The following is a 26820-nucleotide window of genomic DNA, read 5'->3' as shown; positions in this document are numbered from 1 at the left end:
ATCTGGTAGAATTTAGGAATTGTAGTCTAGATTGAAACCCTTAAGAAATAAGAAATCCTATCATAGACTAGGAATAATAAAAGCTTTGAAAGCTTTTTCTCTGATCCTCATTTACCCAGGGGGCAAATGTTTCTGGATCCTTAGAAACAATTTGTGTAAGTATGAGAGTAGAGGGAAGGTGACAGTATCCATAGTGCTACATCCTCCCTGAGGCTTCTGGGGAGCAAGAAGAGGGTGTAAGGAGGAGGGAAGCTGTCAAGTGAAGTTTCACTCAATAATAATAATAATAAAAAATGAATGTACTATTATTAGTTTTTTCATATCATAAAGTTCTTTCTCTTAATTACCCACATAACACAGTATAATATTTTCATTTTATAGTTGAGGATGCTTAACTTAACCTTCATTAAATCACCGTCCTAAAGTATGTGCTGATAAGTAGTAAAGCCAGTGTATGAGCCTTGGTCTAACTCCAGAACTGTCCTGGTACTCAGGGGCCTATACAGCACTGTTTTATTTTATTTTATTTTATTTTTTAAGAGAGAGGAGAGGGAGAGAGAATTTATTTATTTATTTATTTTAGTTCTCGGCGGACACAACATCTTTGTTGGTATGTGGTGCTGAGGATCGAACCCGGGCCGCACGCATGCCAGGGGAGCGCGCTACCGCTTGAGCCACATCCTCAGCCCCAGCACTGTTTTATTATAGCTTTTTTTTTTTTTTAACATAAGGATCAAGGGAAACTAAAGTGTATAATTTCTACTCTGATTTAGACAGAAAGATTTATAGAAACAAACAAAGACAAAGAAAACTCTAGTCAGGAAAACAAATAGGTCTCTGATTCTGGCAGAGGAGAAAATATAAATTGAGAAACAGCAAAATAACTGCAGTTACAAAGTGCAGGCTGGTCCTAGAACTTGTTAAGCCGATGTTAAGAGATTGATGTCTAAAGGATGCTATATCCTTTTCAGCGGGGGAAGGATCCTGGGGAGAGTTTTAGTCTGGAGGTGCTAAATCCCAATCCTTTTTTTTTTTTCATTTTTTTTGTTGCCAGAGATTGAACCCAGGTCCGCTTAACCACTGAGCAACATCCTCAGCCCCTTTTTATTTTGAGATAGGGTCTTCCTAAGTTGCTGAGACTGATCTTGAGTTTAAGATCTTACTGCCTCAGCCTCCCTGCTTGCTGGGATTACAGGTGTGCTCTCCTTTAGAGATCTCTATCCCAAGTAACTTGTACTAGTACATTTATGTAATCATGATTGCTTTTACTACTTCAATAGTAAAAGCAATCATGATTGAATATTAGTCATAATCTGTAAAGTTTGAAGAAGACCCCAGAGAGCATCTGGTTTGGGTCTTTAATTTTATAGCAATCAGAGGGAACTCCTCTGCAAAAAATCCTACAAAATGTACTCTACAGAGCTAGTAGCAGAACCAGTTCCTCTGATTTCATTTTTCAGGTTCTTCACACCATTAACCTGCATTGGCAGACTCAGGCTGGATTTGATTGGATGCCAGCCTTTAATTTCTGTGCACCTCCCTAGCCGACTCGCCACTTAAACATTATCCTCCTTGTCTCCATGAACATCCTGCTCTCTCTGTTGCTGTTTCTCTTGTTATAAAAAAGCTGGGCCCACTGTGTCTGTGGTTTGGCTTCCTCTCTTGAGTAACATGGTATATTTGCTTATCAAAATAATGTCTGTGCTGGGGCTGTAGCTCAGAGGCAGAGTGCTTGCCTAGCATGCGTGAGGCACTGGGTTTGATCCTCAGCACCACATAAAAATAAATAAAGGCATTCTGTCCATCTATAATAAAAATAAAAAATAAGAACTTTAAAAAAAAGTCTTCATCCCAACAGGTTAAATTGATACTTTCCATTCCTCAGTAGTGAGATGTTCCCAGCCTCCATGTAAGAAAAACTTGAGTGGCCCAGATGCTTTACATTCACCCTGAAGAAACTTTTCCTTCTGCTCTCAATTCCCAGCTGTGACACTAGTGCTTCTCACCCACTCTGTTGCCTGGGCCTGCCCTTTTCCATTGTCTCTGTTCAGAGATCTAGCATTCTCTATTCCCTGGTATTACATGTTCTCAAAGCTGGTCTTTAGTGATGCTCTTGTAATTTCTTTTATGTACATGTGCAAATAAAGCTCAGGAGGGACTCCATGATTTGTCTGAGAACATACTGTGAGTTAGGGTCCACACTAGTGCTGCATTTCAGGCTTCTGACCTGGTTTGGTTGTAGTTTCTCCATCTGCAGCAGCCCTAACCTTCTCAGCATTCTCTGGGGGTATGTTAGCCAAAGGAGTGGCTGAATTTAGCTAAACAACACTTTTAGTTTTTGTTTTGCTTATGTGTTTATTTAATCTTGTCTAGTGAGGTACTTGTTTATAGTGGATTCTGTAGGCCGTGGTATGATAAACTTTGAGGCCTGTTCACTCACACTGCCGTGAGGTAGTTTAACCTTGTTTCCTAACTTCAGATCATAGCATCCAACGTGACCAATTTCTTACTTTGTCTGGAGGACTTTGTTCTTAGAGCTATGTATATTTTCCTTTCAGTAGGTGTTATACCCATAGTGTCCTCCACCCCCATTCTCTGGTGCATGCTCACATAGAACCCTCTTGTGGTATTTCTTCTGTGATTCTTGCTGACCTGCAGCCCTTATTCCTGCTGTTCTATTTCTAGTCCGTTGCAGAGGCAAAGACTCCTGAGAAGCGGGCCTTACCATCCAAGCCCACCTCTGCCCCAGCCCTCAGACCTGGACCCAAGAGCACCCCAGCCGCTCCGAAAGCTACTGCAGCTGCCTCGGCTGCGCCAAGCAATAAAAGTCCCCCCATGCCACTGCCCAAACGACCCACTAGTGAGTATTACCTGTGCCTCCTTCCCAGGAGAACCAGTGAGAAGGGGCCTTGCCCCCACCCTAGCTACAGCTGGCATCACTGGCTGTGTGGACCTGCTTATGCCATTCCTCAGTGGGTGCACTGCTCAGTGGCAGCGTGATGGGCCTAGTTTCTTAACAGTTCTTGAGCATTGTGTGAGCTTAGTAGTTGCGTGTATTCAGAAAAATTTTGAGTGGAGGGTACTGTCATGAACTCCCAGGTAGAATTTATTGTTCCTTTCTTAGTGATTCCACAGCTCCCAGTATTTAGTTACCATCAGCTTATACGATGAGAAGAAACAAGCAGTTCAGGGCTGAGAGTGTAACTCAGTGATAGAGTGCTTGCCTAGTGTTTACTAGGCCCTTTGGTTTTTAGCACCACAAAAGAACAAAAAGGAAATAAAAGAACTCAGTGCAGTGGCAAATGCCTGTAATTCCAGTAACTTGGAAGGCTGCGTCAGGAAAATAACAAGCCTAGGCCACTTAGTGAGGACCTGTCTCGAAATTTAAAAAGAAAGGCTGGAGATGGAGCTCAAGGCTTGCTTAGCATGTGTGAGGCCTGTAGTTTAATCTCAAGTACAACACACAGAGAAACACACAGAAGAGAGAAAGAAAGGAAAGGGAAATTCAATTTTATAGATATATATTGATGACCTTCTTGTAAGACCATATTGAAGACATTGTCGGGACTTCAGAGAAGAATAAGACACAGTGCCTTACCTCCTGAACTACACGGGGTTGAGGACTTTACATGACTATCTAATTTACTATTCTATTCCAGAGACTAGCACAGTCCCTGGCTCATTTAGTAATTGTTGAAAGTGATAAATCTCAGCATCAGGTGAGCCATTCAGTAGGTCAGTTGGTTAAATGTTTTATTAATGTTTGTGCAGCCATTAAGACTGAGGGGAAACCTGCAGAAGTGAAGAAGATGACTGCAAAGTCTGCACCAGGTAACATCCCACCCCCACTCGGATCCCCACTTCTCTGTATCTTTACTATTCCCCTTTGCTCTCCCCATGAACCCTTGCTACCTCTCACTCCTACCTTGCAGCTGACTTGAATCGTTCAAAGACCACCTCCACCAGTTCTGTGAAGAAAAACACCACTCCCACTGGGGCAGCACTTCCAACAGGGGTGGCTTCCACTCGAGTCAAGTCTACTCCCACACCTCCCCGGCCTTCTACAACTCCCATGGACAAGAAGCCCACCTTAGCCAAGCCCAGCTCCTCTGCCCCCAGGCTGAATCGCCTGGCCACCAATGCCTCTATCCCTGATCTGAAGAATGTCCGCTCCAAGGTCGGCTCCACAGAAAACATCAAGCATCAGCCTGGAGGTGGCCGGGTGAGTTCAGAGAGCTTAAGGTTCTTGGCATGCTAGCCCTTGCTTCTCCACTGCCACACCCAGCCACCAAACAAGTGGGACTGTTAGGACATTGGATTCAGTGTCAGGGAATTTTAGCCTGGGCTCTGTAGTGGGCTTTACCCCAGCAGCAGGGAAGGGTGGACCCAGCTCTGAGCTTTCTTTTTGCATCTCAGTCAGAGGGGCTTCCAGTTCTTATGGATGGGGTTTAGGTTTTTTGCTTGAAGGCAAAGGATTCTTCTGTTTTACAAAGGAAACAGAGGATCCCTCAGAGACTGTGAGGGTGAGAGATAATGATCTAAACCCAGGTTTTCCTGGTCTTACCCTGCACAATAAATGTAAGGCTAGGCAGAAGGCAGCCTGACTTGGGTGGAGTCTGTCTGAAAGAGGACTGAGGTGACCTCTTGTGGCCAGGATGAGTTATGCTACAAGCCTCTGGCTTTCCAAAACAACAGGATTATGCTGGGAGTACAGTTAAGGAAAAAGACAGCACTCATTTCAAGAATGTTCTGGTTGTGTGGATTCCAGAACTGTGTGTTAACTGTTAGCAAGCATGGGTGCTCAATGTATGGAAAAGTTGGTATCAGAAGTCCATTTGAGACTGTTCAAGTCCCTGGAATAGTAACCTCATCTCTTATATTCTTACTGGCACTTAAACTATACCATCATCATCCAGGGTACGATACATAAATTCCTTCAATCCAGAGCTTAAAAATTGAGGAAGGAGGGCTGGGGTTGTGGCTCAGTGGTAGAGTGCTCGCCTAGCTCCTAGGCTGTGCTTTTCCCTATCTTTTTGCTCTTCTTAGGTTCAGAAGGTCTTGAATAACTTGGTCTGTGGATTGAATTATTTTCTATTCAATTATATCTGAAGAATATGACACTTCCCGTCACCAGTAGTGGCTCCCTGTGGCCATGGCAGTTCACTTAGGGGGTGTATCAGAACATTAGATGGGAGGACATCATGATTTGAAAAAACACACCTCACACACATTCAGAAGAAAATCACTAATTTGGTGTTCTCAGCCTTCCTTTGTGCCTTTTTTCTCTGTAAGTGGCATCTTGATCTCTTCCTCTGGCTGAGATTTTGGCCTGCAGCTTTTCCACTCAGAAATCTCTGGCTTGGTGTAGCCCAGGAAACGTGTATGTTCTTTCTAGGAACAAAGGTGGTGCTTCTACCTGGGGGCCTGGACTTGAGTTCCCTGCTGCCTTCTTTTCTTAGCATTTGGACTCTCATCCTCTTGGTTTGAAATTTGCCCTCCCTTTATCTCCATCCAGGCCAAAATAGAGAAAAAAACAGAGGCAGTGGCTACAACTCGAAAGCCTGAACCTAACGCAGTCACTAAAGCATCCAGCCCCATTGCAAGTGTGCAGAAACCGCCTGCTGGGAAAGTGAGTTCTGTTTAGACTTCCCTCTGGGGAAGTAAAGATGGTAACACTTTTCTTCCAGCATGAGTCATTTTCTCTTCTATTATACGTTTTTCTTGTCCTTGACTAGTTTCTACTTCTTTCCCATGTTCCTTCCTCTGCTTGATGACTCGGCCATCAGAAAGTTTTTTTTATTATTCCTGAAAGCTAAGAGAGTGGGAGCCCATTAGCCCCTTGAGGACTATCGGCTCAGCTGAATAGAATGGATTTAAATGCTTTCAGTCACTTCCTTCACGTGACCTTGATCTATGTGTAAAAACATACAGGACACCCAGGTTCTTTCTCATAAGACAGGGCACTGGTGATTTTCCAGTACCCAGAACTCTGCAGCCCATTCTCTAATTGAATTAGAAGGCCTTTCTCATAAAACTGCTGAATGTGGAGATAGTTTCATTTGTCCTGATTCCTCAGGTAACCTCTTAACTGAAATTTGCGATGCTCATCCCCAGTAAAAACCCACCTAGGTCTAAGGAATAACAGCATCTCCTGGAGGGTAGAGGTTCCTTCCTCTATCTCCACACCCTGGAAGCAGGCCCTTCCTACCTACTGTGGGTGGACCTCTCTGGCCAATGGATGCCTGGGCTTCAACCCTTAGGGACCAAAAAACTCATACAGTGCATATGTAGTAGAGAGGAGGTAAAGAAGGTTGTACCATGGCTTCTGGTCCCTGGCTCAGACAAGAGCTCATTCGGAAGTAGTTTTCTAACCAATTATTCATCGGTAAAGTTGTGAAGAAGGAAGACTGGGGTTGTAGCTCAGTGGCAGAGCACCTTGCCTGGCATGAGCAAAGCCCTGGGTTCAATCCCCAGCACCACAAAACAAACAAAAACAGTTGTGAAGAAAGCAAGAAATGACAAGGTATGCTGCGACAACCTATACAGGTTCGAGTTTCTCCTGGTGGGTTTCTGTATTCTGTGGGGAACTCTGCAGTCTGGGGGCTGCAGCATTTGCACAATCCCTCCAGCTCTGAAGCAAAGGAAGGAAGCTGGCAAGTATTCCTTGTTTTTGTTTTTTTGGGTACTGGAGATTGAACTTAGGGGCACTTGACCACTGAGCCACATCCCCAGCCTTATTTTGTATTTTATGTAGAGACAGGGTCTCACTGAGTTGCTTAGGGCTTTGCTAAGTTGTTGAGGCTGGCTTTGAACTGGAGATCTCCTGCCTCAGCCTCCCGAGCTGCTGGGATTACAGGTGTATGCCACCGTGCCCAGCAACTATTCCTTCTCAAGAAGGCCCAAGAAGAATTCTTTGTTACAAACCTGAGAGCCAGCACCTGTGTTGCTCATTTCCAGGGAACCATTTATATACAATGCAGTGGAATTGTGCATCTTTAACAGCCACCATTGAGCCTGTTCTCTTTGCACTTGAAACTCACAGGGCATAGGATTTAAGCATCTGGAAGATTCAAGAAACTGTTTTTACCCTCAAATCAAAAATAAGTCTAAACCTAAACCCCTGTTGCGCTGTGTTTTCTCAAGCCCTTGGACAGATGGATTAAGTTTCTGCTGTAGCTGAAGTTTATGCTTCCCCAACGCCAATGTCCCAAGTTTGTGTTCCCATCTTCATTCTTATATGAGCAGTGTCTTTCCTTCTGTTAGTATCAGATCTGTGCCCTGGTAGCCAGCTGCCAGTGCTTCTCAGAGCACTCTTTGCTTCCAAGGGTGAGTCTGGCTGTAGTAATTCCAGGGCTCAGATTCAAGGGGTAAGCAAGTCCAGAGGATCAGGACTCTGACAGAGTAGAACCAGTGACAGTATGCCTAGCTCATGGGGAAGGGGCATGCCAAGAAGATGGATGGGAGGGTGTGGGCATAAGGGGCCTGCTGCTGTCTGGGCCTTGGGAGCCACAGCCCAGCTCTATAACAACCACGAAGTGCTTGTGCAACAACTGCTTATGTCCTCGTGTTGTTTGTTCACCTTTTCACTCTCTTTCTTGCTCTTTCTAATCCCTTTCCTGTGCTTTTCCACACTGTTTTGCCGAAGGTGGGGGCAGAGGTTTAACAGTAACTCTGTTGCTCATTGTGATCATATGTGGACTCACAGCCTGCCTTGTGTCAGATCTAACCAGCCCTCTCCCTTTGTGTTGTTTTTTTTTCTGTTCTCTAACACTCCAGGTCCAGATAGTCTCCAAAAAAGTGAGCTACAGCCATATTCAGTCCAAGTGTGGTTCCAAGGACAATATTAAGCATGTCCCTGGAGGTGGTAATGTAAGTATAAGCTCTGGCCAGATGGTATCTGAGACATAGCCCACTGTGGGGAGCCCTGGGGAAGATTCAAGAAACTGTTTTTACCCTTGAATCAAAAATAAGTCTAGACTAAACCTAAGGACCCCCTGCTCTTACAGACAGGACCACAGTGGCCTGGCCTGGGGCTTTCTGCAAGAAGCAGTCCAGTCAATTGAGGGGAAACCTCAGGGCTCAGAAGTGTTTGGACTGGGTGTCCCAAAACATCATCCAGTGACATTCATGTGTCTCTTCTCACTCCAGTGGGTGAGAGGCTCTGGGTTTTTCCTCCACCTATGTCAGAGACCTAGTGTGAGGGGTATAGGCCTATTGACTCTATTGTATCTGTGCCTGGGATGCACAGGTCTGTGTACGTTTGTAGCTCCTGGGGAGTACCTACGCTGAGACAGGTATCCAGATGTTTCCAAGGTCCATTCTTGAATCCTTGTCATTATAAAATCAGAGAATTAACATTTTCCTCCTACTCCTTCTCTGCTTTTTCATTTCTTTTATTATTCTAGCTTCTCTCTTTATTTCCCTTCCTTCTAGAACTCTTATTTCACTGCCTCCTTTTCCCTTTTCACTTTCTACTCTTTCCTCCCATTTTTTTTCTTTTCTAATCCCTTCCTTCTTTCGCTCAACTTTTTCTGCCTTTTCTTTTTGTCATCCTTTCCTCTGTTCCATCAGAATGCCTACCTTTTATCTTCTGCCGTCCTGTGCCAGCACTGTGATTCCAGGTACAGGGGAGCTTCTGATGCAGGGAGAGACTGGGCAGTCTCATTTAGTATGTGAAGAAAATGCTGTGTTTTTTTTTTTTTTTTTACTTGTCCCTGTAACAGTGCCTAGTTAAACAGGATTCTGCAGGGCGGTGCCAGGGGCATGTCATGGAGCCATCCGCGTGTAGCCCTGCCCTCTCAGTTTCTCTTTGTGTTCATTCGGTTCCTTCTCCTTACTGACCTGAGCTGGGTTAAGTTCTGTCCTGCTTCCCCTTTCCTTTTCCCACTCTGTGCCCTGCTCCTCTAATTATACCCATGGCCTACAAACAGCCACCAGCAGTTTTATTATGAGAAATGTGTCCCTAAGGCATTCCTTCTTGTCCCTGGCAGTGCTCCCTGTCACAGGCTCCTCCTAGGCTTTTCTTCCCCAGCAACTCTTCCTGGTCTGGACTGAAGCAGTCTTTGACCAGACAGAGCCTGACCAGCTGGTGTTGGCCACATATTAATCAACCTCGGGATGGAGTCAACTGTAGTGGCTGAATCTTTGAAAGGCAGTTTGTGCTTGAAGTGGGAGAGAACCAGCCTAGGAGGGTGCCCCCCCACCCCCAGATAGGCAGTCACACTAGCTTTTCCTCTTGGGTTCTTTGCCTGGGTAGAAACAGACCAAACAGTTACCCCAGTGAAATTGTATGAGATGTAGACATTCATTTATACATGTTGTGTGTATAAGAGCTCTGAGAGCAGTTATCAGTTAGTCAGCACCATACTGGGATCTGTCCATGCTATATGTCCACGACTTCAAACAAGAGTTTTTTTGAGGGTAATTGTGCTATTTTATTTTTGTTTTGGTAGTGATAACGGTCCTTTTTGTTTTTTTATGACAATGTCTCCCTGAGTTGCTTAGGCCCTCACTAAGTTGTGAGGCTGCCCTCAAACTTGGATCTTCCTGCCTCACTTCCTGAGTTGCTGGGATTACAGGTGTGTGTGGCTGAATGTGCTGTTGTAAAGCATTTTCATTTTAGGAGGCTTCCTTAGAGAGTATTGGGAAACTGCTTGTGTGAGCAGTGTCTCCAGGTGAGATGATGAGGGTGAATACACTGGCCACCAAGGACAGCAGAGTCCTTAGTTCCTCTACAGCTTTCTTTAGCCCCTCCTTAATGCCACCCTAAACAAACATGTCATTTAAAAATAGTGGACTCACCGTGTAGTCCTAACAGTATTATATCTGTTCCCAAAAATAAACATACCCACAAGCCCGGCGCAGTGGTGCATGCCTGTAATCCTAGCAGCTTGGGAGGCTGAGGCTGAGGATCGCAAGTTCAAAACCAGCCTCAGCAACTTAGCAAGGCACTTAGCAACTCAGTGAGACCCTGTCTCTAAAAAGGGCTGGGGATGTGGCTCAGTGGTTGAGCACTTCTGGGTTCAATCCTCAGTACAAAAAAAAAAAAAAAAAACATACACACACATACATAGAGTTACTGCCACAATGAGAGACTTGGAGCAAGATTCCAGTTAGTCCTCCTCACTACAAACAAATATCCCTTGATGAGAGCCAGGGGACTTCAGGGGAAGGGAGAACGTGATGTGTTCATGTATTCAATATACCAGCCTTCTTCTGTGGATGTTCCCAGTTTAAGATCTTATGGCAGCCTTGGTTCTATTTCACCCTTAGGAGTCAGAAAATGGGTGCGCAGACCTGTTGGCAGCTGACTTCCACAGCATACTCTGGGATCTGTGTTAGGCCTGCAGATTCTCACAGAGCGGTGCATCCTGAGGAAACATACAGATAGAGAGGGGGCAGTGGATGCCGTGGCATGTGAAGAAGGTGTCCTTCAAAAGACAGACATGCTTTGCTGGCTGTCAGGCTTCCCTAAGGAGGACATACTTGGGCCACCCCTGGGAAGGAGGCATACATCTTAGGCTAGAAAGAGTACATGGTTTGGAGACTAGAGCACAAGGTAGAGGTGAGTAGCCAGGGAAGGAGAGGAGCTGTATCTTAGAGGTGGTGGACCTTGTTAACTAAGTGGGCTAAGTTAAGCTTTTTAAAACTTTTTATGGAAAATTTTTATATTTTATTATTTTTGAATCCAGGAACACTTTACCACAGAGCCACGCCCCTATCCTTATTTTAGTTTTTATTTTGAGACAGGGTCTTGCTAAATTGCTGACGCTAACCTCAAACTCTTAATCTTCCTGTCTCAGCCTGCTGTGTAGCTTGAACTACAGTTGTACACCACTACACTTGGAAATTTTCAAACATACAAAAATAGAAAAAAAAATGGCAAAATGAGCTTGATATACAAGTTAGGCTTTGTTTAGTGTTTTCATGGCCAACACTGGGTGACTGGTGTTTGCCCACCCTAGTTATTTGGATGCCAATCCTAGGTATATCACTCAACTAAAAATATTTTATTCTATAAGTTTAAAAGATAAGGACTCCTAGGGCTGATTTGTGGCTCAGTGGTAGATCATTTGCCCAGTATGTACAAAGCACTGAGTTCTATTTGCAGCACTGCATATAAATAAATGAATAAAATAAAGGTTTACTAACAACTAAAAGAAATATTTAAAAAAGATAAGGACTCCTTAGGCTATATTGAGATAAATGGGGACATCATGGTATACACCATAATTCCAGAGACTCAGAAGGCTGGGGCAGGAAGATCACACTTTCAAGGCCAGCTTCAGCAATGCAGTGAGACCCTCAGCAACTTAGCCAGACCCTGTTTCAAAATGAAAATAAAAGAATGCCCCTGGGTTCAATCACCAGTACCCTCCCTAAAAAGAATGCCTCTGTCCTTCCTGTGAAGACCAAGAGTGGGGAGCTATGTGAATGTGGACTCCATGGCCCTCTCTCTGAGTTGGCCATGTCTGCCCCTGACAAATATAAACAACAGACTTTTTTCTAACCCAGACAAAGTATTTACTGCCGTGATTTAACCACCAACTCCATAGCTGGGGAGTTTTACCTCCTGGGAGCACATATTTAGGGGGGAGTGCATAGAATGTGTCATAAACCCTATCCTTGTTGGAGATATGAATATATATAAATATCTGTGGAATGAACCATGGCCCAAAGAGAAAAGAAGAATTTTTCTTATCTGGGCAAAACTTCAGCTTTTGGGGAAAGATAAGTAAAGTAGAGGCTGTGTGTTTGCGCAGTGGCTGCTTCTCTGTAGTTGATGTGGAATGGGTGAAGTAGTTACTCTACAGTTCACATTGGTGACCCTTCAGAGTGTGAGGAGAGAGGGAGTGAGTCTAGAACTGGGGAAGGCTGTGGAGAAGGGTGGGGAGGAGAATGTGATGGCCTTAAAAGTAGAACCAAGTGTAGAGGACATCCAAACCAGTCTCCAACCCAGGGCATATCCGTTCCATGATTCATTTGGGATGAATAACTTTATAAGGCACTTCATCCTTTCAATTATTCACCAAACATGAACAGATAATCAGCTGAGTAATAGACCCTGTGTGGAGGCTTACATGGAGCAGAAAACATATCAAGCATAGTACAGCATCTCAAAAACAAGCAACAACAGTAACAACAACAACAACAACAAACATAAATACCTGAAAACAGTCTCAGTCGTTGACCATGTGGCCAATCCTCTGGGAATCTTGCCCAAAGGAGACATCAGAGTCACAAACACTTTGCATTTGCAAAGATATTAACTGCTGCCATATTTATAGAAGTGGAAAATAGGCAGTGGCCTAAATGGCCAATATTAGGAATAGGGTTCAGTTTACACAGCATGTTACAGCTTGTTCCATGGCATTTCTTTGCATTTACTATCTTTCTTGGGAAACTACTGACGACACAGAGTTGGTACTTGCAGAATCATATGGGGTTGTTTGTCAGCTGCAGGGAAGTGCATTGCAAAGAACTGGAAGGAAATATGCCAAAATGTTACTCTGGTTCTCTGGGTGAGGAATAGATGGGTAAGATTTTGAGGTGAAACAAAAGGAACATTTCATGAGAGCCTTAATGTTGGCTTTTGAGCCAACATTTAGGAAGTAGAGCCATTTGAAGGGTGCCCAAATGGTCTGCAGGGAAAACTGAACATGTTTCTATGTTAGAGAGAGACAAAAAAAAAAAAAGTAGTCTGGTCTCTGGGATGTGATCAGAGATGAAGGGCAGGGCCAGGATAAATTGAAGGCTCTTTTAAGCACTTTGGGACCCTGTCCTTGAATAGACAGACGGGGATTTACAACGGGGGAGAAAAACCTTGGCTGTGGGAAGATGATGAGGGCAATATGGGTTTGGCCCTAACATCATACCCTCTTCTCTGAGGTAGTAATTTCTTCCTTTTCTTCTCCCTAGGTTCAGATTCAGAACAAGAAAGTGGACATCTCTAAGGTCTCTTCCAAGTGTGGGTCCAAGGCTAACATCAAACACAAGCCTGGTGAGTGGAATCTTTGTGCCCACAGACACTCTCCAAGCAGATGGTCCTGCCATGGGTCTGCTGCTGCCTCTGGCTGGGGAGGTTTCCTGCGATGAAGACTCACGGAGCCAATTCCCATCTAGGACCCACAGTAGAAACAGAGTTTTCAGGCCCTGTCAGGGATAGCAGGGTGCTGCTTCCCAGTTGGAGGAGGAACAGCTATAAAGGCCCCATTTGCACAGCTGTTTTCTTGAATGCCTGCCGTGTGCCTGTCACAGTCAACCTAGGCCTAGAGCAGAGCCACATGCTAGGTTGAGAAACTGGCCCTGCCTCCGCCTCTCAGAAAAGCATTCCAGAAGCTAGTGCTGACAGAGGGCTAGAAAGTAGTGGTTGGAACTTACCTCTCAGATCCAGGAAAAAAAGATGCTCCTAAGCAGTGACATATTGGCATTGGAGGAGAGATATTCACCACTGCCACCTAGGCCTTCGGGAACTACAGCAGTGTCATGTCCTTCCCACAGCATGGTTAGCCCAGTGTCTGAGCAGAGTCTGGTCTCCTACCTTGGCTGTCAACTCACAGCCTTGTGTGTCCCAGTTCCTGGATACACAGAGGATCTAGGAATGAGACAGTGTCACTGCAGCACAGACACTCTGGTCTGGCGTCTCTGATGAGCCCTCTGGGTCAGCTAAGGAGAAGGCACAGAAACATCCTCCCCTCTCAGCAGTGGTGTCTGTCTTAAGAGTTGCACTGTTTAAAAAGATCAAAACAGCTGGGCCTAGCAGTGCACACCTATAATCCCAGTGGCTAGGGAGGCTGAGACAGGAGCATCAAAAGTTTGAGGCCAGTCTTAGCAATTTAGTGAGGCCCTAGGCAACTTAGCAAGACCCTGTCTCAAAATTTAAAATAGGGCTGGGAATGTGGCTCAGTGGTTAAGTGTCCCGGGGTGGGGGGTGAGGGGATAGATCAAAACAATTTGGTCCTTAATTAACCTTTGATTTTCTTTTATTTGGAAGATTAACTTCTATGTGATACCTACTTCCCTAATTGACACCAAGTGACTTGAGATCTAGTTTTTGCTAGGGCTAGCAGTGCAGCGCATAAGACACCTGGAAAATTTAGCAAGAAGCTAAGTATTGAGGTTTGTAATTTGGAGGGAGAGGAGATGGAAGAGGAGGACTAAACAGGAAACAGGCTGCTGAGCCTGAAAAGGGATGGGTGCCCAGTGTGGGCAGACTGATACACACAATGAGTTCTGAACCTTGCCATGTGTGTAGGTCACCTTTGCTTAACACTGGATCCCACGGCTGGCCTGGACCATGCCTGCCCTTTCTCAACTTCCAGTTCTGAGGCCACCTCTCTCCTTTTTCCAGTTACTGCTTTTTACTGCAGAACTCAGGGGATATTCTCATCCTGTCCCTGTCATTCACTAACTTGGTGGTGATTTGAGCAAGGGACTTCTCTTTTCCATCAGCTTTAGTGCCTGCCTCAGAAGGGATTATCAGAACCCCTGATAGAACATTCATGTCAATTCATGGAGGCTCTAGCTGAGAAATGCCACCTGGAAGGGTTAGGTCAAGGGAGTTACCACCCTGTCAAGAGAATCACAGGCACTGTTGTCTGGGCCACTGTAGTGAGTTCGCCCTGCAGTCTGTGTTCTGCATGCCAAGCACCAGGCCTGGTCATAGCTGTACAGGCTGCAACCTGGCACTGTGGGTGTGGATGAGGATGGCTGTCCCTCCCTGAGGACGACCCCACTGCCAGATGGAGAGTATCTCAGCCCTACTCAGTAAGAATAGCCCTATTATGGGACTGGGTTATTTATGGCTCAATGGTAGAGTGCTCGTCTTGCATGGATGCAGCACTGGGTTCAATCCTCAGCACCACATAAAAAAATAAATAAATAAAGTAAAGGTATTGGGTCCATCCACAACTAAATACACACACATACACAACACACACACACACACACATACTTTTTTTTTTTTTTTTTTTAAGAAAAAAAGAATAGCCCTATTATGACAAGCCTGTTCACGGGGCCTCCTCAGAGCCACCCAGGAGCAGGTTACATTTTCTCTATTTCTAGACTGGGCACATAGCTAGATTGCTGTTTCAGCTCTCCACCTGCTTCAGTGATCAATTCTTTTCTGGTTCCAGGTGGGGGAGATGTCAAGATTGAAAGTCAGAAGTTGAACTTCAAGGAGAAGGCCCAGGCCAAGGTGGGATCCCTGGATAACGTGGGCCACCTGCCTGCGGGAGGTGCTGTGAAGGTAGCGAGTGGGTCACTGAGGGAACAAAGCTGGGGAGGGGGGTGACTGTGCAGCTAGGATCAGGGTCCAGGCAGGTGGGCACCTGTCACCGTCCCTCAGTCTCTTCAGGAGTCGTATCTTCACCTACACTATTGCTGTTTTCCCATCATCCACCATCAGTCCTGAGCAAGGCAGGAGAGGTGAAGAGGCCCAGCCACCTCTCACCTGTCAGCTGGTGGCAGAACCTTGCCCATGGGAGCTCTGGCCTGACTTATGGAGCCCAACCCAGCCGTTTTCACATGACACACAGTTGCCTGCTTGTCTTATGGAGGGGGATGCGGTATCTGCTCCATGTCAGATTCTATTCTTGGCCTGGGTGCAAGAGTCTGCGTTTCCAGCTGCCAGTGACAGCAGATCTGGCGTGACCTTGGACCCTGCCTCTGGATGGGTCTGCTCAGGTCACCTACCCAGGGCTCTGGGAGAGAACTCAGGTGGCAAATCTCCCCTCTTCAGCACTGGCCAGGCCTCTTCTCCCTTCCTGCCCTCTCCTCTCTCCTCCCTCCCTCCTTCCACTGTTCCATGAGACACTATGTGTGCCTTAGATTCTGTCTGTCCTTTGTTCCAAGACATGGGTGGATGGGGGACCTTGGGGGCAGTGTCCTGCAGGCCTCCAAGCAGGAGGATGCTGCCTCGATTCAGGGAAAGCTGAGCAAAGGGCAGGGGTGAGAGTGACTGCTCTGGCCGTCCCTCCCTCTGCGTCTGCAAGCCTGTGCTGGTCCATGCCCAGCCTACCCTTCCTTCCTTTCCATCCAGATTCCAGGCCCACTCGGGTTCAGTGAACATTTGGGGGGAGGGTCCTTGCTGAGGATGCTGTTCCAGTCTTCTTCTGAACCAAGTCTGTCTCAGTGAAACATTGAGGTTTGGCCTCTTGTTCAAGGCCACACAGCCAGCAAGTATAGACTGTTATTCACATTTGGGTCTTTCTGACCGTAAGCCTTATGTTTTTTATTCAGTTGTATCCCTTTATTATTTCTGGCATTATTTTTCTAACACGTGGACCTGTTTTTTTCTCTGTTGTGATTAAAAACCAAATAGAAGTCTCCATTGTCACTTTTTGAGCACTCTGGGACACCAGTGTTCAAGCTCACTGGTGCCTCCCACTGTTGTTCCCTCTTTTGTACTTTATCCCCACCGAGTGTTCAGTGTCCCCCAGATTTCCTTTCTATGATGCTGTTTGAGTCCCCAAAGCCTCCCTGGCTCATACCTCCTTGTGTCCAAGGGCCCCAGAATGTGCCCAACACAGAAGAGGCTATATATCAGGGGATGTGACCACATAAATGAGCAGGCAGGTCCCGATGGGCTGCTGAGCACCCTCCTGTGCATGCTATGCAGGGCTGGTCTGGGATTGTGGAGGATCAGAGGTGGCAATGCAGTATCCCCTCTTCCCAATCAAGTCCAGGCCCAGGCTCCAGGTCACCCTTTCTGGCTTTCTGCTGTTTGTCCTGATAGCCCTTTTTATTTGGTGCTGGCCTTAGTGGGAAGTCTAGCCTCAGAGAGGCTTCATAAGGCCCTGTGCTCCACAGAGGGGCTCCCAGGGCATATCACCAGACTGCTGGGTTGGGTGGGGAGCTGCAGGCAACCATCCAGATTCTCCAGGTAACTGTGCCTTGAGCTTGAACCAGTGGGTGCCGGGAAGTGGGGTTGTGTGTGAGACCCTCCACCATCACCCATCCCACTCCCTCCCCGACTGACCCCACATTGTCTCCCCCACTGTTTCATTGTAGACTGAGGGCGGTGGCAGCGAGGCCCCTCCGTGTGCGGGCCCCCCTGCTGGGGAGGAGCCGGCCATCTCTGAGGCAGCACCTGGAGCTGGCGCCCCCACTTCAGCCAGTGGCCTCAGTGGCCACACCACCCTGTCGGGGGGTGGTGACCAAAGGGAGGCCCAGACCTTGGACTGCCAGATCCAGGAGACAAGTAAGTGGCTGGGCTCGGCCTGAGGGCCTGCCAGGGGCCCTGCCACTGGCTGAAAATTGAAAGTCCTTTGTTTTTTGACTAGAGTGTGGCCTAAATTTTAACACAGTAACCTTTTATTTTCCAGGCATCTAATGATGACATTCTGGTCTCGTCTTCCGTCTCCCCTGTGTTCCTCCTCTTGTCTCCCCCATTACCCTCCCCCTTCCCTCCTCCCGTGTCACTGCAGATTGAGACCTACAGGCTGACGTTCCGGGCAAACGCCAGGGCCCGCACCGACCATGGGGCCGACATTGTCTCCCGGCCCCCCCACTTCCCTGGCGGTCCCAGCTTGGGCTCCCGGGCCCTTGGCTCCCTTTCCCGGGCTGTGTACTAGACCCATGAGCACCTGGGTGCTAGGCAGCCCTCTAGGCCCCTGCCCTCCTGCCTCGCTTGCCCAGGGCAGCAGCAGTTCTGCCCACACACCTCCTTCCGCTCTCTCCCAGGGCCCAGCTCCTGGGTTCGCTCCTGTCCATCACTGCACCACTACTCCATGGAGAAGGTGGGAGGGGAATGGGGTGGGTTGGGGTCCCATGGGATCTAGGAGGGGGAACCGGATTCCAACCTCCTTTGTTTGGGTTTTCTGGACCAAACCCAGAAGAAACTGACATACCGTCCCGTCCCTTCTCCTTTGGTCAACCTGGAGGGAAGAGTGGAGGTGGATTCTGTGATGGCCGGGCACTGACTGCATCCTCTGGAGTCTGCTAAGCCACTGCCTCTCCCTTTGACCCCCACAATGGCACCTACCATGCAGGTGGTGCCTGCCCTCTTGCTGCCCTGCCCCAAGTTAGTTAGGGGTTGGTGCTGCCTGTCCCGCTGCTTACCATACCTGCCTAGCTGCTGTCACACTTTTTATTCTTTTTCCTAGTAACCTATAAATTGGTGGAATAGTTTTGCAGGTTGAAGCCATGTGTAAATGAGAGTCCTCAGTAGGTGTTAAAGGAAACAGGGAGGGGAGATGATCCTAAGCCTCCACCCAGGAGGATATCAGGCATTGGGAGCTGCCCTCTCTGGGCAGCTCAGGGCCCTTGAGACACTGTGGGCAGGGAAGTGAGGTGTGGTGCTGCGGCCTGGTGAACAGGGCAGGCATACTTGGGCTAGTCAGTGTGGACTGGTTGTGTTGGTATTTTGTGTGTATGCTGCTTTTCTTTTCTAACCAAGAGGCTGATTTTGGCATCTGTCTTGTTCCCTGGGATCTGGTGGTCAGCTGTGGAATGCAAAGCCAATGCTGGAGAAACAGGAAAAAAATTGAGGTCAAAATCCTTTAGGTCTAGGACACTCAAGCCCTCATGTCCAGGGAAGCCTGAGATGTCCAAAGCTCATATGGACAGTGGGGAATCAGGTCTGAAAATTTAAAAAGTAAAAGGCACGAGAACAAGCCATTCCACTTCCCTTCTAACCTGACTGGAGAGGAGCGGGGAGAGGCAGGAGAGGCCAGCCTGTGGAGGGGTGGCCAACCCAGCTGGGCCCACCTGTGGGATGGCTGCAGTGAGGAGAAATCCCGGGAATTGTATTGACATGATTCTTATTGCACTTGTATTTTTTGTATTAAAAGTTTGCATGGTTTCTAATAAAGGATTAAAACATAAGTCTGTAGTGAAGTGGCCTGGGCTTTTCCACGGGTTTCTCCTCTGGGGGGCATTTTCTGCTGTGCAGACTTGCCTCAGGAGGCTGGCCCAGACTTGGCCCCTCTGGCCCTGATCTTGAACTCCACAATCTCCACCTGTGCTCCTCACATCCCCTTAGGTTCGAATCGAATTTTATCTGCACATAGAGGGAGTGAGTTGCTGGGCCTAAGGATCCTCTCCAATTCTGAGGCAGCTGTGTCTTTGGGAAAGCTTGACATCAGATCCTCAGCTTCCCGAGCACATGCCAAGAAATTGCACAGGCCTAGTGGAGATGGAGAAAGTGTAGCCCAAGGCAGGAAGGTGGAATTTCTTCCCCAGCTGTCTGCCTAGTGCTCTAAATGTGCCAGGGGCTGTAGGACACCAGTGTTTTCTCAGAAAGATGAAATTGGGGTGAAGGAAGTGATGGGTGCTGGGCCTGAAGGTACCTGGGAACTTGAGGATGCTGAGGTTGACAACAGTCTCTGGGTCCTTTTAATCCCTTTCACCAAGGATTGGGGAGGAGGCAGACCAACTGGAGAGCTCTCTAGGTAGGACACATGAGTGGTCAGTGTGCCTGTTTGGTCCCAGCTCCCTTGAAGAGTCCTACAAGCCAGAGAACCTGAGAAGGCTGGCCTGACAAGATGGGGACCAGAGGCCCCTGTGTGATGTATACTACTCTGCAATCTTCTAGGGATGGGACAGTTCTGGAATACTTTCCAATTTGCTTATGGCTCAGCCATTACCCCTGTGTTGTATTGATTTTAAGAGTAAATAAAGCTGCGTGATGTCCCACCACATAGGTCCCGTGTTGCTTGTCTTGGTTTGTACCCAATGCCCATCTCATCCTGTGTCAAGGTCCTGATGTGCAATGCACTCTGTCCCCTTTGCATGGTTTCTAATAAAGGATTAAAACTACATTTGCCCGGGCGTTTCCACGGATTTGCTCTGTGCTTGCAACAGGGTTACCATACCACCCAAGGAGGTGCCTGGGAAGGAGCTGCTCAACACTCTAAACCTACAAGTACAGTGACCATCTGACAAACTCCCCATAGTGTGGGTACTCCTAAATCAGGTGTCAATAGTGGGTCTCCCCAAGCAGTTAGAGCTGATTGACAGCACTGACTGGGAGCTCATCTTGAGAGGGGTGGAAAGCACCAAGCCCTAAATGACAGTTCCCAAGACTTGAACCACAGCCAGCCTGCCCCTGTAAACATCTCTGAGCCTCGCCCTTCCATACCTTTTTATTTTTCTTGGTACAGGGGCTGAGCCCGGGGGCACTTAACCACTGCACCACATTCCCAGTGCCCCCCCCTTTTTTTCCCCAGATTTTGAGACTAGGGCACTAAGTTGCTGAGGCTTGCTTTGAAGTTGTGATCCTCCCAAGTCACTGGAATTTCAGGTAAGCGCCACCAGGCCCAGCCATACCTTCATTCATGTAGGGAACTGTGGCCCACAATGGAGAGTGCTGAGGCCTAGAGAGAGGAGCTGATAAGCAATACTCACAAGGGATAAATAGAACTTTATTTTAAATAAACATTTGCACTCTGTACACAGCCCCAGCGGAAGAGGGACTCAGTCATCAGCTGTCTTGCGCACGTCAAAGCTGCCACAGGGTCCTCGCAGCAGTTCTGCCAGCAGCGCAAGCAGCTGCCCATGCTCCTGCTGCACAGTGGGTGGAAGTGCAGCCAGCTCACTGCGCAGGCTCCGCTCCACCATGCGGCCCAGGGCCCGTCGCAGCTCCCTCAGCAGCCGCACCGTTCGAGAATCACCCTCTAGCCGCAATAGGTCACTGTCACACAGGGAGATGGTGGCCCGGCGCCCATCATCTGGGTGAAGGGAGGAGACAGTGGGGAACTGATGTGAAGCCAGGCCTCTGAGAACATGGAGCCTGTGAAGGAGCAGGGGCCAGAAGCTGAGGTACCTACCACGGACATGGACATCCCCATCTGTCAGCAGCAGCACAGCCAGTGGGTGCACCTGGGAGGAGTCCCGGACAAAGACACTGCCATTGGACTTGACAGCCATGAAGTACGTCAGCCAGCGGCTCCGTAACCGTGTGGCCTCCCTAGGGAACACAGGGCTGGGTGAGGCCACCCTTCTGGCCTTTCCCAGCTGCCCTGTCTAGTCCTGCCTGCCCCCCACCTGTTGATGGTGGACTTGTGCAGCAGGATGTTGCCAGATTTGGTCCTGTAGGTAACACTGTTGGGCTTGAACTTCCCCTGCCGGGTCACCTTGCCCTGCCTCACCTACAGGGAAGGAGGAAAGAACAGATGGGGTTGAGCTAGGAGCAAGCAGATGGGAAAAGAGGCTGAGAGCTGCTCAACTGCTTCTGAAAGAAGCACCTGGATGAGGTTGGGGTAGAGGCCGGCCATCAGCACACCCTTCACCAGCTCCTCTTCCTCACTGTACTCATTGCACTGGGCAGAGGGCAGCGTGCAGTCCGAAGGCTTCCCCACCAGGAAGGCCTCATAAATGTTCTCTGAGAACTGCTTGATGAGCCCTGGGGAGGCAAGGTGCTGAGTGAACAGAGGTCCATGTCACAAAGCTGGGAGGGGGAGTTACCAGGTGTGGGGGCTGGGGCTGACCGTGGATGAAGCGCAGGCTGGGTGCGTAGAGCAGGTTTTCCTCCAGGTAATTTTCCCGGGAAGTACGGTCCTGCCAGCGCAGCACCTCCTCCCAGCCAGCCACAGCCCGCACAAAGGCCAAGTGATCACTGCCGCTGTCGTGGCTCAACAGCGCCTTCACCTAAGAGGAGAGAAGGTACTGGGGTCACTTCAGGACAGCAGGTGATAAAGGGTTGGATCGGACAACCAGACAACTGCAGGACAGGACTAGGTCTAACCTTGTCCACCTCAGCCCGATTCTGCAAGCTGCTACTGAAGGGGTCCCGGGTGAGGCAGGAAACAACCACCAGCAGTGGGTGCAGGCAACGGAAGATGGCTGCCAGTACTATGGCCTTGGCCAGCCGGGGGTCAGTGGAGATGTGGGCCAGGCGCTGTCCCAGGGTGGTCAGGTACTCCCGCTGGTCCAGCACCCCTGCAACAGTTCAGCTGTCAGTCCTACCCAAAGTCTCTCACAGTCCAGCCCAGCCTAGTCTGGCCCAGCCTACACTCACCGATCTCCTGGAGCAAAATAACAGCTTCATCTACAGCCTTGATATTTGGACTGTCCACGGCCTTGGAAAGGAACTCCACTGCCTACAGAAAGAACAAGCCAGAGTCCACATGAGTCTACATCTCTCCTGCCCCTTCCAGAGTCCCGTCCTTGCCCAGCCCTGCCTCTGCCGCACCGTCTTCTCAGGCATGTGGATCTTAGCTTGCAGCACCAGGTTCTCAAGAGGTGTGCGCAGGATTTCTGGCACTTGGAAAGGGACCATTTTCTCTAGCCGGCTCCGAGGGAACAAGTGGTAGGCAAAACCTGACTGGCAGCGGCCTGCCCGGCCCCGGCGCTGGATCACATTGGCTCTTGACACCCATACAGTCTCAAGGCAGGACACCTGGGGAAATGGACAAGTGAGAAGCCATAGGCTTTCCTCAGTATTTTCCTGCTTCTCAAATACCCCTGCTCAAGGCCCTCTCACTATAGGAACACTGAGATCCTCTAGCCTTCTCAAAACATACAGGTATAAAGTGCATCTGTCCTAAGGGCCACCTCAGAAATGAAATCCCCCCCAAGGACTGGCTGGGCTCAGGAGAGAGGTGCCACCTTGGTTTTCAGGTCGTAGCGTTCCTCCTTGTGCAGGCCGCTGTCCACGACATGCACAATGTCATTGACTGTGATAGAGGTCTCAGCAATATTGGTGGCCAAGACAATCTTGCGCACCCCCACTGGAGGCTGCTGGAATATGGCCTTCTGGTCCATCATAGGGATGTTGGAGTGCACTGAAGGACAATAAGATGCATGATGGTTATGGGCACTGCTCCCACCAGAACTAGCTCCTAGAACCCATCTTTTTCTTCTTAGGATTGGACCCAGGAGCGCTCTACCACAGAGCTACCTCCCCACCCCTTTGTAATTTTTTGAGCAGGGTCTTGCTAGGTCACTGAGGGTAAACTTGTGATGGTCCTCCTCAGCCTCCCAAGTTCTGAGATTATAGGTGTCCACAATACACCTGGTTTGACCCCATCTTGATGAAACCAAGGCCCAGACAAATCATAAACCCAGTGAAAAGTAGTGAAAACTTGGTCAAAAACTTGAGCTCCCCAAGTCCCAGTTGGGTTAAGGAGAGAAGGCAAGACTCGTTTTAGGGTTCATACCCCGGCTCTCACCTGGCAGGATGAGGTACTTGCTCTCGTGCATGCCCAGGGCCTCCTGGAGGCGTTGCTGCACTCCTTTGATCTCCTGCCAACCAGGCAGGAAGCACAGGATCCCACCTGTAAAGGGGCCCTGCAGGCATGAGCCGGTTGCTCTGGCAATTGGGTGGCGGGGTGGGCATGGCTAGGCAGAGGAAGCACCCACCTGGTTCCCCCCGGGCATCGATGTGCAGAACCAGATCCGTCACAAGATCCAAATCAAGTGCGCATTCATCCTCAGACTGGGGTGAGGGAAGAGAGGCTACAGTCATAGCTCTGGGGTGTGGGGTCCGTGCATAGGACACAGCCACGATTACTTAGTGAGGCACAGCCTCTTAACCCCTCTTAACCCTCACATCCTTGTCACTCAAACATGATTATTCCTGATTTTATCAAGGAAACTAGACTGGGGAGGGTAACTTGTGCTAAGCTACCAAGCAACGGGGACAGGGAGAAGGGAAATCCAGAGGAAAAGCCAGGAGCCCTGGGTTGGATGGGTTGGAGCATCCTCACCTCATGGTGCCGGTGTCGGTGTGGGTACTGGTGTTTGCCCAGCTTGGCAAGGATATCCTCCAGGTAGTGCTCCTTGACGGGATACATGAAGCCAGGCACCTTGATGACAGGGCAGCCACCAAAGTAGCGGGAGAAGCGCTCATTATCACCTGTAGCACTCATGAGCACCAGCCGCAGGGCCGGGTTGAGCCGCTGAAGGCCCTTGAGCAGAATCAGCAGGAAGTCTGTGTTCACATCCCGCTCATGGACCTCGTCCACAATAACATGGCTCACACCCTCCAGGCTGGGGTTGCTCTGCAACTTCCGCAGCAGAATGCCCACAGTGCAGAAGAGCAGGGCCCCGCCTCGGGCTGGGGGCTTGCTTTCCAAGCGCACCTGGAAGCCCACATTCCGTCGCAAGGAAGGGCCCAGTTCATGGCTGACCCGCTGTGCCACAGACACAGCTGAGATACGGCGAGGTTGGGTGATGATCACATTGCAGCGGGCACCGCGGCCCTCGGTCACATAGCGCTCCAGCAGCAACTGGGGGATGCGCGTGGTCTTCCCACAACCTGTGTCCCCAGAGATGACCACGACCGGGTGCTGCTCAATGGCATTGAGGATGGTGTCCCGATGTGGGTCCACAGGGAGCTGGGGAGCCTCCTGCCAGATTGGCCCTCGCCGCCGCCACAGCTCCAGCAGGCTCTGACTCAGTCGTACCTCCTCTGCTTCTGACAGGGGCACATAGGGCTTGCCTGTTATAGGGTCACTCAGGGGCCCTGAGTCCTTCCCCAAGGGCAAGATGTCATCACTCTGCAGCCGGAGCTCTGGGGAGATCCATGAACTGTCCACAGGGTACTGGGGGACAAGGAGGCAAGCAAAATGGTGAAACAGAAATACCATCTTCCTCTTTCATGCACAGCCAGCCCTTCCACAGGATTCATCTGGGTCAGATGTTAGGGTCCGACCTTTGGGGCCAAGGACTCAGGCCATTACAGTCCTAAGACCCTCATGGGCCAGACTGGGCTGCTTAAGGCAGGGGGCTCCCAGACTCCAGAGAAGAAAGGGAGAGAGCACTGCCTGCTGCAGGTGGAGGCCTTCAGTCTGGAGAAGATGGAGGCATACAGATGGCAGGGGACTTGGGGCCTCTTACATGATTCAGGAAGGTCTCTATCTTGCGGAGGATGGGCTCAGGCACCTGGATGGTACACGGCCGGCGCTGGGTCTCACCCAACTCACGCAAGGAGGCCAGGTTATACATGGCATGGGTAAGCGGCTCATTGTTCCTGTCCACCAGGCCCAGGCTCTGCAGAGGGGACATATATGGCTCAGACTAGGATGCTGGTCCAGACAAGCTCAGAAGCTCCAAGAGACATGTGCAAAGCAAACCTCTTTTCTGAGAGATTTTGGTTTTCAGCTTATAAGAGAAGAAACCAGGAACCAGGAAAACGTGAATCTCCACAAAATAACAATTTAAGTAGTCTACTAGTTAAAATCAATTCAAGAAGAGCTAAACCTAGTGGGCAGAGTGGTGTACATCTATAATCCCAGCTACTCAGGAGGATGGGGCAGAAAAATTCCAACTTCAAGGTTAGCCTGGGCAACTTCATGAACCCTATCTTAAAATTTAAAAAAAAAAGGGGGGAGGGGGTTGGGGGGAGACTGGGGATGTAGCTCAATGGTAGAGCCCCCTTGGGTTCAATCCCCAGTACTGCAAAAGAAAAAAACAAAACAAAACCAAGAAAAGGTAAACCTGACATATCACTGCAGAATGGCCCTAACCCTATGAAGGTATGGTACCCTTAAGGAGAAACCACTCTATAGCTGGAGCTCCCCACAGTGCCCAAGAGACAGAGACAAAACTTATCTTCATGAACTCCCATAACATACCCAAGGCCAACTAAGCCAAGTCCTGAATAACCCCACAATACACTGGACAGGGTGTTCTCCCTGTGCTGCCTCACTAGAGCCTCCCCACCAGATTCTTCAGCTCTATCTGCAGCCCCACCCCACCCCCGGTCTTCACATAGACGCTGTCCCATCTGTGACCCCATCATATACAGAAATAAATGGAATTTCTTGTTAAAATGTGTAACTTAATAAAATAAGCCAATTAAAGGAAAAAAACTGTAACTTGTTTCCCTACATGCCTATACCACCTCACCAGAAAGAAAATGAGGCATCCTGACCCTTCTGGCATATGTGTAAAACCAGTCATTGCCCCTAGTCTCATGTTCCCATCCCATGTAGGGTCAGGGCTCTTGCAAGACAGAGCCAGTGCTTCTTGAGAAAGCCTCTCCCTCTACAGGCACCATCCTCTTCCTCTGAATCAGCTCTAAGGATCTCATGGACAGGAATCCGGTCCTTGGACCAGAGGTGCCAACTCAACCACCTTGCTGCAAGATAGGGTTTCCACCCTCTTCTGGGACTGCACGAGTTCTACCCAACAGTGTCTTCAGAGGGGCCACCCAGCTTCTCATCTCAAGGGCTGCCACAGGAAACTTGCTCCTCTGCCGCATCATTACCATGACAGCTTAGGAACAGCAGGTAAAATTTCAGACTTCTCCAAGATTTGCCAATTAATGTTAGTCCTGTTCTCTTGAGCCAGAGGCAGAGCACACCCACCCCCCTTCATATATCTCACCACCTGTGTGCTTCCCTCCATCTTCTATTCTCCAGGTTCTCCTTACCTCTCACCACAGCTGGATTTAAAATGCAGTTCCCAAAGTCAACTTGATCACTCCTAGTGATCACTTTCTCTTGTTCTGCAACTAAACCTCTGCTGTCCCAGGTTCCAATAACTCATTTCTCAGTCAGGCACAATGCTAGTCCCACTACTTCAAGCAAATTTCCAACTGTAGGTCACACTGCGTCACCTTGACATTTTCCCTCATCTTTACCCCAGATGCATATTAAATTATTCATTTGGCCACAAAACCTAGGTCATCAAGATGTTTTTGGACACTATATCTGCCTAATTTTATACCTTTCAGAACAATAATGTCTTTTTTCTGGCTTCACCCAGGTTCTGGCCAAGTCTTGAAAGGCTGTGGTCATAAGCAAAATATTTCCTTGGGGACTTTTGGGGAAGTTGTAGAAACAATAACCAAACACACAGCCTACAAGCAAGCAAGGCTGGACACCAGATCCTTTTGTGCCCATGCCCAAGGCGTAGTGTAGTGGTTGTCACTTC

At 48.8% G+C, this 26820-nt stretch overlaps 2 protein-coding genes across 20 annotated transcripts in view; one reads left to right on the top strand and one right to left on the bottom strand.

The window, feature by feature from the left end:
* The window catches only part of Map4 (microtubule associated protein 4), a 168424-nt gene extending 150909 nt beyond the window's left edge, over positions 1 to 17515 (top strand). For 6 of the 14 annotated variants that reach the window (XM_026389765.2, XM_077796305.1, XM_026389768.2 and 3 more), the window contains 9 exons: positions 2686 to 2860; positions 3772 to 3831; positions 3933 to 4222; positions 5516 to 5629; positions 7777 to 7869; positions 12919 to 13000; positions 15135 to 15247; positions 17011 to 17200; positions 17325 to 17413. In XM_026389765.2, the coding sequence (XP_026245550.2) occupies positions 2686 to 2860; positions 3772 to 3831; positions 3933 to 4222; positions 5516 to 5629; positions 7777 to 7869; positions 12919 to 13000; positions 15135 to 15247; positions 17011 to 17200; positions 17325 to 17332 (1125 nt within the window). In that variant the 3' untranslated portion in view covers positions 17333 to 17413. The other 8 variants (XM_077796306.1, XM_026389772.2, XM_026389769.2 and 5 more) reach the window with 4 other exon arrangements.
* Positions 17516 to 20345: 2830 nt separating this feature from the next.
* The window catches only part of Dhx30 (DExH-box helicase 30), a 36471-nt gene continuing 29996 nt past the window's right edge, over positions 20346 to 26820 (bottom strand). For all 6 annotated transcript variants that reach the window (XM_077796300.1, XM_026389812.2, XM_026389813.2 and 3 more), the window contains 13 exons: positions 24781 to 24933; positions 23649 to 24485; positions 23302 to 23377; positions 23112 to 23216; positions 22549 to 22724; positions 22133 to 22339; positions 21959 to 22040; positions 21686 to 21879; positions 21429 to 21588; positions 21186 to 21343; positions 20986 to 21089; positions 20769 to 20908; positions 20346 to 20669 (listed from right to left, as the gene is read on the bottom strand). In XM_077796300.1, the coding sequence (XP_077652426.1) occupies positions 20416 to 20669; positions 20769 to 20908; positions 20986 to 21089; positions 21186 to 21343; positions 21429 to 21588; positions 21686 to 21879; positions 21959 to 22040; positions 22133 to 22339; positions 22549 to 22724; positions 23112 to 23216; positions 23302 to 23377; positions 23649 to 24485; positions 24781 to 24933 (2646 nt within the window). In that variant the 3' untranslated portion in view covers positions 20346 to 20415. The remainder of the gene's footprint in view (positions 20670 to 20768; positions 20909 to 20985; positions 21090 to 21185; positions 21344 to 21428; positions 21589 to 21685; positions 21880 to 21958; positions 22041 to 22132; positions 22340 to 22548; positions 22725 to 23111; positions 23217 to 23301; positions 23378 to 23648; positions 24486 to 24780; positions 24934 to 26820) is intronic.

Source organism: Urocitellus parryii, chromosome 3 (genome assembly GCF_045843805.1).
Source record: "Urocitellus parryii isolate mUroPar1 chromosome 3, mUroPar1.hap1, whole genome shotgun sequence".
In the NCBI taxonomy this organism is placed as follows: Eukaryota; Metazoa; Chordata; class Mammalia; order Rodentia; family Sciuridae; genus Urocitellus; species Urocitellus parryii.
The sequence above is the reverse complement of the archived record's forward strand: the minus strand, read 5'-3'. Positions and strand labels throughout refer to the sequence as shown.